Source organism: Carcharhinus amblyrhynchos, chromosome 21 (genome assembly GCF_965287045.1).
Source record: "Carcharhinus amblyrhynchos chromosome 21, sCarAmb.v2.hapA, whole genome shotgun sequence".
In the NCBI taxonomy this organism is placed as follows: Eukaryota; Metazoa; Chordata; class Chondrichthyes; order Carcharhiniformes; family Carcharhinidae; genus Carcharhinus; species Carcharhinus amblyrhynchos.
Genome location: NC_137344.1, coordinates 35,832,761 through 35,845,276, shown reverse-complemented (window position 1 = coordinate 35,845,276; position 12,516 = coordinate 35,832,761). Strand labels below are relative to the sequence as shown.

The 12,516-nt window shown below is 40.1% G+C and overlaps 1 protein-coding gene across 1 annotated transcript in view; it reads left to right on the top strand.

Annotated features, from left to right (window-relative positions):
* cox10 (cytochrome c oxidase assembly factor heme A:farnesyltransferase COX10) overlaps positions 1 to 12,516 on the top strand; it is a 132,844-nt gene that overhangs the window by 34,718 nt on the left and 85,610 nt on the right. Inside the window, exon 4 of the mRNA XM_080209028.1 lies at positions 5,622 to 5,746. Within this exon, the coding sequence (XP_080065154.1) occupies positions 5,622 to 5,746 (125 nt within the window). The remainder of the gene's footprint in view (positions 1 to 5,621; positions 5,747 to 12,516) is intronic.

Below are 12,516 nucleotides of genomic sequence, written 5' to 3'. Positions count from 1 at the left end.
AGCTTTCATCAGAACAATTTTAATGAAAGGTCACCGACTTGAAACGTTAACCCCGTCTCTCTCCACAGACACTGCCTGACGTGCTGAGAATTTTCAGTTTTCTCTGTTGCAGTAATTCTATTTAGAAATTGTTAAACGTTTTGACAGAGTTTTTGTAAGCATCACACTCATGGCTGACCAAAACCAAAAACTGCATAATGGACTTTTATTTGAAACAATCTTTGAAACATTTAACTCTTATAGTTAATTGCTCTCATTTATTTTCATCTCCTAACTGATTATGGACTTTGAAAAGGTGGAGTTACATTCTATGTGTAATCAGAACATCAGAAACCTTATGTTAATGCTTCATATTTCATTTATATAAAGGAATCCATTATGAACCTGGGAACTAACAAGCAGCCATTACTAAATGTAATGGGTATTAGACAACATCTGATACTTGTAAAGAACTAACTGCATCTTATTCTGTTAGCTTGGTAGTCAAAGGATGTCAACAACTGCAATTTGTGTATGTAAACAATATTATATTGCATGTGTTAAAGGCAATTTCGTAATTTATCAAGTGATGAATCTGTACTCCAACAAGATATTTGGAGTCCAGAAATTTGATATCTGATATTGGCAAAAGTCCAACAGAGGAAATGAAAAAGTTATCTTTAAAAAAAGTTTATATTAGCACCCTGGAAGTCAACATTGAGTATGTAGGCTGTGTCCATCATTCGTAAGGATGCCCATCCTTAATTGCCCTTCAACTGAGTGGATTGTACAGTCGTTTCAGAGAACAGTTAAGAGTCAATTGCATTGCTATGGCCCTGGAGACGCACATAGATCAGATCAGGAAGCAGCTTTCCTTTCAGAAAGGACACAAATGAATCAGATGGGTTTTAATAAAAAGCAATGATTCATGGTCACCAACACAGACTAACTTTCAATTCCAGAAAGTTAATTCAATTTTAGTACCCCCAGCTGCCATGCTGAACTTGGTTCAGTTCTTCTAGTTCCCTAAAAGGGGTTCTTGGGGAAGGCACTTTATCAGATTGAGAGGATAATTTGCAAGATGATTAATAGCTCTCTGTTTCTCCATAATTTGTACTGCCTTGTTTAAAAGGTGGCCAAAATAGAGCTGGAAGAAAAAGAAAGAAAGAAATCTTTGGGGTGGCAAGGTGACACAGTGGTTAGCACTGTTGCCTCACAGCTCTGGAGATCCAGGTTCAATTCTGGCTTTGGGTGACTGTCTGTATGTAGTTTACACATCTTCACCATGGCTGTGGGGGTTTCCTCCAGGTGCTGTAGTTTCCTCCCACAGTTCAAACATGTGCAGGTTAGGTGGATTGGCCATGCTAAATTGTTCTTCAGTGTCTCAAAATGTGTAGGTTAGATGGGATTAGCCATGATAAATGGGATTACAGGGATAGGGTGGGGAAGAAGGTCTGGACAAAATATGCTGCCAGAGAGTCAGAGCACAATCAATGGGTTGAATGGCCTCTTCTGCACTGTAGGGATTCTGTGATTTAATATTTTGGATTTTGCAGCCAGTGGCAAAGGAACAACACTCACTTCACTAATGGCTACCTTCAAATTTTCTTCGACTCCAGAACAGAGACTTGCACTAATCTGGCATCTGATCCTGCATAGTGTCCTCTACTCAGCATCTATGAACGTTCAAAGGGACAGCATGTCTGTTGAACCAACCAAGTTGAAAAATCTTTACTGGCGCTTGCATCATTTGAGCCATGATGCTATAAAGCAGTAAATATAAGTTAGATTTGAATTAAGTACATAAAGCAAAATAAAGCTTGTAAAACACAGGTGGGATTAAGGGGGAGAGAGAGAGGCAGAAAAAGTATGAAAAAATGGAATCTCCCAACACAAATTTTCTTCTGAGTGAGACTCCATGTATGCAAAATTAATTTTTCAGGGCTGGAAAGGCTGTTCAAGAATTATTACTCATCGTGTTGTTGAAAACTCACTTGCTCCTGAATTCACCAACCTTTTTAGTCATAACTACTGGACAAGTGCATTAAGTTCATACCATTTCATTCAGTTCCAAGTCTATAAGCAAAGCGTTCAACAGCGCAGTTTCTGATGGAGCAGAGTATTTCTGATGGCAGTTTTGATATTTGTGTGGTAACTACATACATCTAGATGCCAGAACATGGTGTCTGATCTACCCTGTTTTAACGCAAGTGCTGTTAGCTTCAACCAGTGTGAAATTGAGATCAACATGTTGAACATCGATAGAACCATACATGTTAGTTTTGTAATGGCTGAAAATGCTCTCAAAAAACACACCGTTATGCATCAGAAGATGAAACTAATTTAACCTGTGATTTTTCTATTTTCTGTAGTGCATAATTTCATCTAAGCAACATTTTTGTTGTTGTGTTTATTCATAAGTGCAGTTACTCACTTTGACGTGTGCCTCTCACACTTGGATATTCTCTGAGCTGGAGGCAACAATAAACAAAGCTGGCCTTGTACAGCCACAAGTATATTTCACCTCCACAATGGCAGTGCCAGGAAGTAACTCAACATCTCCTTGAATGGCAACATCCCATTTATCTTGGTGTTACCCTTGACCAAACGCTAACATACAAAAAACTTCTGAGTAAAAAAGCAGCAAAAATCAAAGTTTGAAACAAACTTCTCAGCAAGTATGCTGTCTCTTTGTGGGGTGCAGATGCTGAAGTCTTAAGAACCTCAAGTCTTGCCATAATCTCATTGGCTGAGAGTACTGTGCATCAATATGTTACAACTCATGCCATACCAGTCTTGTAGATACCCATCGAAACACTGCAATGCTTTTCATCTCTGGTACCCTCCAATCAACTCAATTCCCCCTGGCTCCGAGGCCTGAGCAACATTCCACCCCGTTAGATGAGGAGGAGGATTGTACCAAGAAAGTTTACATCAACCCAAGTTTGCTACACAACTGTACCAACCTCACCTGGTACTTGCTTCCAGTCATACCAGCCTATATGCCTAAGACCACCATGCCAAGGGAAAAGCAGCAGAGGCACAATAGAAGCAGGAATTGAACCAACAGGCCAGCATTACAAACCACTTCCTCATCGCAGATCATACATGCTGCTTACTGGGCTTCAACGTGCCAACCAACATTGGGCAACCCTCATCTGTTTCCGCACTGGCCAAGGCCTTTGTATAGAAATTAGGCACAAATGGGGACTTGCAAGGAATCTGGACTGCACTTCAACCAATGACTCAAATCGTTGAAGACTGCCCCCTGACAAAATACAACGGAGGGCTGAGAGAACTCTATTTAGCCACTGTAGAAGCCATGCCTGTCAGAATGATTATTGCACATGCTAAAACAAAAGTTACTCGAGCCTCTGATATAAACTTAGCAGGGTTGAGAGTAATTGCATTCATATTGCAAGGCACATGAGTTGACTTGGATGAATTTTAAAGGTGTGGAAAGTCTTGTGTTGACCTGGGCTAGTATTTACTCAGACATCACACCCCACCCCCCAACACACACAACACACACACACACACACACACACACACACACACACAAGATTAATGAAAGGTCACTTAGCTTGTGTCATTTTCCCCAAGCCTTTGAGCATTGTACCACCTTGATACAAGATAGGTTGTTTTGTTCAATTGTGACCTAACCAGAAGCTGTTTAGTGTCTGTTGTGCATTGTATAATCAATTAAAAATAATATTCATAAAAGGGGCAGCGTAGATCTCATTTTGTAACCAGATGTAACACAGGCAATTGAAGCAATATGACCACAGGTTGTTTCAGGTACTGAACTAATTCTGTATCTTGATTGCTTTGCTTTGTGCTGATACAGCTGGCATAAGATGGACAGCTGACAGATAAGCTAAGAAGAAATGATGAGGGAATGTGCTGGAACAAAGGTTTACTTTAACCTAAATCATTCTTGGCAAGCTGGTTGTAACTTGTACATAGACCCATTTTCCTTTGTTATCTTGACATACTGGCTGAATTTCTCATTTTGGGGATGCAGAGAGGGGCGATATCTTTTGGAATGAAGAGGCAAACAATGAGCAGGGACACTTAGGAAGGCATGGAGAAAATGTGGTAAGATCCCTCTAGAAAATAGGTGAAAACCTTTGAACGCAGGGGTGAGGTTCTTCCAAAGAAGGGATGTAACACCATTGTGAAGATTTCTTAACTTAAAGTGATTGCTATTGGAACTTGACAGTGCATATTATAAAACAATGCTTTTCTTTTTCTCTCTCTCTCTGAGTAACATTGTGAGAGATCAACTGGTCAAATAAATTAGAAACTGACTGACCTCAGCTTGTGGATACTTAACATTAGTCAGATTTTGTGGCTTTGAAGGAACTGTACCCTATATAAAACACAGACTGTCAGCCTTACAAAATCGAGCACAGGAAATCCTGAATATGAAAAAAATTTATCGGTCACTCAAACCAAATTGAATCAGTGCCACTTTTGAGCGAGGTAATTCCATTGGATACCTCTCGCAAGGTCAGTGCTCCCCATTATCAATAGCAAGCAGCTTCTTGTGATATATTAGATTGAAGGATTGAAACACAAAGGAAGATTTGTTGGGATCTTGAGCAATGAATTTGGCCAAAGAGGTGTTTAGTTTTATTTTCCTGGAGTGTTGAATGTTCTCCAGTTTCCCTTTCCCCAGAATTATTTTTACCTTAAGGTTACTCTGATCCTTGTTCAATAGCATTTTGCATCTGTTTCATGCATGAAAGAAAGAAGCTTTGAATTAAATGAGATAAGGTGGACCATGAAAGATGGAAACCTAGCACTCAGCCTTTGTACCAGATTTGTTGACCAGGGGGATGACTGAATCGTTGAGACAGAGGAACCCCCTGAATGGCTGACTATGAAAGCAACATAGAAAGGAGTAAAGATTCAAACAAGCTCCCTTAATTTTAAACACAGGATTTAATTCAAGCAAATCTCATACAACTTGATTTTAATTGCGCTACTAATACTTTTTAAAATTATAATTAGTTCTGAAATCCCAAAAAATGGTATATCCCGTTGGGAGCCTATTTAGTTGCCTCAGATGAGCTTTAGATTTAAATATGTTTTCTCAGTCCGGCACTGATGTCTTGGATTATTGCCTAGCATTTTTGCCATCAATGTTTGCAAGGGGCCGGGACGGCGGCAGGGGGAGGCAGCGCAGTAAATGGTGATGGTAGTAAGCTGGTCGCGATCAACACTTGTGGTAAACTTTTGCACTCAACACATTCTAGGCTATGTACAGAGGGCATCTATTAATTCATTGATTTTGTGAATACATCAACATATATTTAAAGAGAACAGATCAGCATTGAATCATCCAGATTGCAGCCTGTCCAGTCCTGACTTTTTTTTAAAAGGCAAGTCTCTATTTGGTGACTTATAACCCAATCCACCACATACTTGGCACCTCTGTAAGGCACAGAAGATGAATGAGTCACGTTAAAATGATGTAGCCACTGGAAGTGACATTAAAGGATGTCTGATTTTTTTTTTTTCTCCCAACCATTCTCAAAGACAGAAACATTTTAAATTATTGCCAGAAAAGCTCTCCATAATGGCCTTTTTTGGAATTATATATGATTTCCTTTCTTCCTGTTTCTCGTTTCTTTCAGCTTTAGTTGCAATGACTGCGTCTGCTGGGTTTGCAATGGCACCTGTACCCTTTGACCTGAGCTGTTTCCTTCTAGCCACTATTGGAACAGGCCTTGCTTCCTGCGCTGCCAACTCTATTAACCAGGTGAGTTATTCATTTTAACGCAAACCAGGCCAAAAGCTGAGCAGATTTGTTGAGGATGTGAGTTTCATCACCTTTCCTGAGTAAGAAACATTTTAGCAATGTCTGGAAAAAGCACGTGCAAATTGGCAGTTTCCACTTGCAAAGTAAAATCTTTGGTGCTTTATCAGTTGGAGTAAAGATAATCTTATAGCCTTGCTATTGATGTGATAGATTCAAAGAAAACAATTTAAAAAGCTTTGAAATGCTGCTCAAAGTTAAATAAAACTGATGTATATGTATATCAACTTGTGTAATCAACACTGGGCATTTAATTTTTATTTTTAAGTTGATTAACAGACATTATGCACCAGGTCATTTTACACAGGGAAAAGATTGTGCCCGGGATGCTGTTCATTTATGAGGAATCTGCTGACATCTATGGATTTCATAGTATAACTATTTGTGCACTTTGAAGCAGTGGTTTATCTTTGTTCATAACCCTTCTGTCTGCTGAAGGCTTTAGCCCTGACTGCAGAAGCCAAATTATATTGCTACATATTGTAATGTATTTTTTCAATTCCCAAGTGATCAATGTTTGAGAAGAATATTGGCATGAAGGAAGAACTTGTGTTTCTATAACATTTTTCACATCCTTAATATGCCGTAAAATACTTCAGTGCTGACGAGGTGCTTTTGAAGTCCGTTTTGTAGCCTAGTACAACAATTTGCATTATGAAGTCCTACCAAGAGCGAGTAAGATAAATAGTTTAGCTTTACGCTTAAATACATAACACAAGAAATATGATCGAGTAGATCGTACTGCCCTGGAATCTCTGCCCACTATTCAATACAACTATGGCTGATTTTCTGCCTTAACTTTCCCAACTACTTCCCATATCCCTCAAGTCATGAGAGATCAAAAATCTTGATGAAAGCATCAAGCTCCTTGATCACCTTTGAATAAATAATACCATGAAATATTTTGCATCCACCTGAATGGCTGAGTGGGATCTCTGTGAAACAATTCATTTGGAAGATGGCATATCCCTCGTGACTGTACTGAAGTCAAAATAGGTTTTTTGCTCAAGTCCTAGAGTAGGACATGAGTGTTGGGTCTGTGATGGATCACTTCTTTTCAGTGCAGTCACTGCAATAAGCAGTATGAATGTCGCTCTTTATGAGAGCAGACTCATACTGTTCTATGTCTACTTGTAACCCTGGGGAATGACAATTGTATCCCTTGTGACTTCAACTGAACCTGTCACTGAACAACTTAACATATACACTTCATTAATCTTTCCATGCGAGTACTTGGTGACACGAGGTTAAATGCACGTCAGTAAGTTGCTTTATTTCACAGGTAAATACGCAGAGCAGCAGCTCTAATCGAGCACAATTAATTCAACAAAAGCAAAATACTGCGGATGCTGGATATAAAAACAGAAAATGCTGGATTAACTCAGCAGGTCAGACAGTATCTGTGGAGAGAGAAACACAATTAATGTTACGAGTCATTGACCCTTCAGAACGCAATCTCTGTTGCTTATTAAGTAACAATACAAGACACGTCACACTTCTGCGCTTTAGTGTGTCAAGTTAGTTGACTCAAACAAGATGAGTTCTAACTATCGTTCAACATTTCTAACCTTTTCGTTTTTGTAATCGTCACTAAACTTCCTCTTTTAGGGCAGCACAATGGCACAGTGGTTAGCACTGCTGCCTCATAGTCAGGGATCCAGGTTCGTTTTCTGGCTTGGGTCACTGTATGTGTGGAGTCTGCGTGTTCTCCCCGTCTATGTGGGTTTCCTTCGGGTGTTCCAGTTTGCTCCCACAGTCCGAAAGATGTGTTGGTTAGGTGCATTGGCCGTGCTAAATTCTCCCTCAGTTTACCTGAGCAGGTACTAGAGTATGGCGATTGGGGATTTTCACAATAAGTTCATTGCAGCGTTAATGTAAACCTACTTTGGACACTAATAAATCAATTTAAACTTGAAATAAAATAAAGACTGACTGAGACTGTCTGTCTGTTTGATCTTGCTCTTTTTTGCAATTAGAGGAAAAGGTGTGCCAGATTCTCTGATAAATATCTGGGGCTGTTAACTTTTCCACTTATTAGTTCATGTAACTGTTAGTTTTGCAATAATCATCTTGCTGTATTAATGTGTGGAGAGCTCTGCATTTTTACTTTCCCTGATATTAGGTGACAAGTGAAAACTTTTCTGTTCATTCTAGAGTTCACGATATTACAACCTTAGTAAGAGTAAAACTCGAGAAGCTAATTGTAACCTGAAAGTTTTGCATGGATGTGGCAGATCTAGACAAATGCAGGTGCTAAATGAACTGTATTTAATTGACTATAATGTTTTGCAGTGTAATTAGACTTAACTTCTGTAAGCTTCTGTAGTACTTGTGCTTTGGGTCAAAATGTGCAGCTGGATGTGTTGCACCTTCTTGCCCTAAATGTGTTGCATGTGAAAGGCAGAACCTGTTTCTTTCCACGAACCATCATATCCCTTTATTTCCCTTGCCACAGGATCTATTCTGGCAAATATGCAGTTGACTTGCTGCGTGTTATTTTTTCAGCTGTTGGAAAAACAATGGTCTGCAAAGCTACAAATATAGATTTGTGTTTTTCAAGGCATGAGGAATCATTTTGACAGACTTTACTCAACCTGAGCATGTGCTAGAGAGCAACATTCCAGCGCAGTGGTGTATAAGTACCTGATGGGTGACTTGTGAAGCCTGCTTGCTTTTAGCCAGGCAGGTTACCTTGAGCAGTGGTGCTTCCTTTCATCTCTTGGTTGATGAAGTGATTGTGATAGCAGTATGTCAAAGTATTCCTTGGTGGTTTCATGATGTTGCCTTAGAACTACACAAGAAGATATTACTGCCATTTACAATTTGAGTTGGTGCTGTGCATGTCTTTAATTAGTGATAAATGAGGCTTATTTGATAAATCGCAAAATAATTCAAACCAGAGAATAAACTTGCAAGAGCCAGTAAACCACTTAAATCAGAGTTAACTTTACTGCAAACCTAGTAAAAACCTACTGTCAATTGAATTCTGTTCCAGATTTTTTTGTTAATACATAGTGTGCAATTCCACAGATATCTTTTTTATGTATGTATGTCATTCTTAATGAAATTAATGGAACTTTCATAACTCCAAGAAATTGAAGTTCAGTTTCAAGCGTAGTGTCATGAGTTTTATACCATTCATTTTGAGCAGCTTAAATTATTGGAGAAGATTCTTAGGGACAGGATGTACTCACATTTGGAAGAGGATAGACTTGTTAGCGACAGACAGCATGGGTTCTTTGAGCTGTTTGAGGAAGTGACAAAAAAAATGGATCGGGGCAGTGGATGTTGTATGCATGGACTTTAGTAAACCCTTCGATAAGGTTCCTCGTGGCAGGCTGATAGAGAAGTTGAAGTCATATGAGATCCGAGGTGAGCTGGTAAGATGGAAACCTGGTTTGGGCACAGAAAGCAGAGGAAAGGTACTTTTCTAACTAGAGGCCTGTGACAAGCGGTGTTCCACAAGTATCAGTGCTGGAGCCTCTGTTGTTTGTAGTATATATAAATGATTTGGAAGAAAGTATAGGTGGTCTGATTAGTAAATTTGCAGATGGTACAAAAATTGGGGGAGTAGCGAATAGGAGGATTGTTAGAGGATACAGCAAGATATAAATCGGCCGGAGACCTGGCCCAAAAGATGGCAGATGGAGTTTAACCCAGATGAATGTGAGGTGATACGATTTGAAAGGTCTAGTGCAGAAGGAAAGTATACAGTAAATGGTAGAGCCCTTAGAAATATTAGCGTACAAGAGGGATCTAAGTATGCAGATCCACAATTCCCTGAAGGTGGCAACTCAGGTGGACAATGTGGTCAAGAAGGCATATGTCATGCAGGCCTTCATCGGTTGGGGCATTGAGTATAAGAATTGGAAAATCATGTTGCAGCTGTATAAAACTTTGGTTAGGTTGCATTTGGAGTATTGTATACCATTCTGACTGCCACACTACTGGAAGATTATGGATGCAATGGAAAGGGTGCAAAAGAGACTTACCAGGATGCTGCCTGGTTTGGAGGATATAGATGATGAAGAAACTTGGATTGTTTTCATCGGAGCGTCAGAGACTAAGGGGGGGATCTGATAGACATTTCCAAGATTATGACAGGTTTAGATAGTGGATACTCGGAGTCTTTCTCCCAGTGTCAACGGGTCAATTACTCGGGACATTGGTTGACAGTGAGGGGCAAGGAAAGTTTAAAAGAGATGTAAGGGGCAAGTTTTTCACACAGAGGGTGGTAAATGCCTGGAACATGATGCCGGAGGAGATGGTGGAAGCAGATTCTATAACAGCATACAAGAGGCATCTGGATAGATGTATGAATAGGCAGAGAATAAAGGGATATGGACCATGTAGAGGTAAGAAAATATTAGATTAGAGCATCAGTGTTGGCACAGACTTGGTGGGCCAGCCGGAGGGCCTGTTCCTATGCTGTACTGTTCTTTGGTTTTTGCTTAACTTCAGTTCAATAGGCAATATCTGATCGTTCAACAATTTACTTGACTCCAGAATAAAGAATAATCTTTATTAGTGTCAGAACTTGATCTGAAGTTCCCAATTTGTATATAAAAGCCATTCAAAGTTTATCTGTAGGCATCTCCATTAAAATCTTAACAAAATGGTTGAGATAGGCACATTAAATTCACTTCACCTGTGTCAACAGTGTCACTTGGCTTTATTACAACTCCAACAAGGTTGAATTAGGATGTGAAAGTCAAAAAAAATTACATTTTGAAAAGGTCTATCCTTGGCCTCTTCTTAATTCTGATGTACACGCTGTTCCTAGGCCATGTCATCCAAAAATAATTCTCAATGTCGACACCCAACTCTACCCCACCGTCATCTCTCTTGATTCCTCCACTGTTGCTAAATTATTGGACTAAATTGTCATCATGCAAAAATTTCTTCCAGTTCAGTATTGGGAAGATCAAAGTTATCGCCTTTGGTTCTGCTATGGGCTCTGTTCCCTTACTACCAATTCCATCCCTATCCCTAGCAGCCGTCTATGATTCAGCCAGACTATTTGCAACCTCGGTGTTACGTTTCACCCCACAATGAAATTCTGACCACAGGTATCATCTTTATTTCTGTAACACCACATGGTGCTGCCCTTGTTTCAGCCCGTCTGTTGCTGAAACGCTCACCTGTACCTCTTACCTCAAGACTTGACTATTTCGATGCATTTCTGGCTGGCTTCCCACATTCTCCAAGATCTTAACATTATGTAAAATTCTGCTGTGTCTATCAGTGCATCAACTTCTGTTCATGCATCCCCACCCCCTGACCTTGCTTATCTAGCTTGGTAGCTAGTTGAGAAATACCTCAATTTTAAAATCCTCAACTTTGTTTTCAAACTCGTCCATGGTGCCCCCTCCCCCCCCCCCCCCCCCCCCCAACTTTTCCCCCCCTTCTTTCCCCCCGCCCCCTGCCCAATTCTGTCAGCCCAACAGCCCTTCTAGATATCCGCTCATCTAATTCTGGACTCTTGAGTATTGCCAGTTTTAGCTGCTGCGTTCCTGATAGCTTTACCTTCAGTTTCCTAGGCCCTAAGATCTAGAATTCCCTCCATAAGCCTCTCTATCTCCTGCTCCCCTTAGCGGCTTCTTAAACTCTACCTCTTTGACCAAGCTTTTGGTCATCTGCTCTAATGTCACCTTATATGGCTTAATGTCAAATTTTCAATTAAAAAGCTTCTATGAAGCACCTTTGACCTTTTATTTACAATAAAGGCGCTGGGGTTAGGATTTTGTAACTGTCCTTTGAAGCCTCAAAATCCCACCCACCAAAAATGCCTTTGTGCTAAATATGAAAGAGCATCACAGGCATGGGTGTGGATGGTCGCCATTTTGAAATGTCATTGGATCTGACGCAAAGCATTGGCGTGTCTTAAACTCACACGTCACTTCACAACACTGTCGTGTCACCTACTTTATTTCTTGAACCTAGTTGTATAGTTTCAGCAAGTAAAATGTGCATTTGTGGGGTGATAAAGCAAGGCTGACTGCTCATGCCAATATAACGTCGCAGTTGAAAAGGGGGTGTTAACTTGCATGCTGAGTTTCTGTAAAATTTTGATTTTTGGAGCCAGAAAGAAATGGGTCATCTTATACGCCATGATTTAGGGTATAAAGCAAGTTATTGTAAAGCAAGGATTTAAATATAAAGGTAAAGTCCCATAGTCCCAGCCAATCCCAAGCTGCTGTCCTCTTTCAGGGGGAGAGCTGATGGCTGGTGATTTAACCTGAGGATCACCACACCTCAAGGAAGGGGCAAGGTTGAGAAACCTTCATGAATAACCTTGGTGGGTACAGGAATCGAAACCATGCTGTTGGACTCGCCCCGCATCACTAACCAGCCATCTAGCCAATTGAAACAAGCTGGCTCCCAATAAGGCTTTAAAATTTATGATAAGTCACTGAATATAGGCTGCTGTTTAATTTCACTGCTCATCTATCAATCCCGAACTGCTTATCTTTCAAGTCTATCATGTTGGTCAATCCACTTGATTGGACTTGCTGATTGGCTAACCTGTTGTTTCTTCGCAATAAGCAAAACTTGCACCATTTTGAGCAAGAACAAAATATTTATTTTCCTTTGACTCTGCAGAAAAGCTATCATCAGTAAAAAGTTGGTGGTGAAGTGTGTACATTTTTTTTCTTGATTCAGATGGCTAAATTCCAAGAGATTACTGAGTTTATTTGACGGAGTCACAGCGG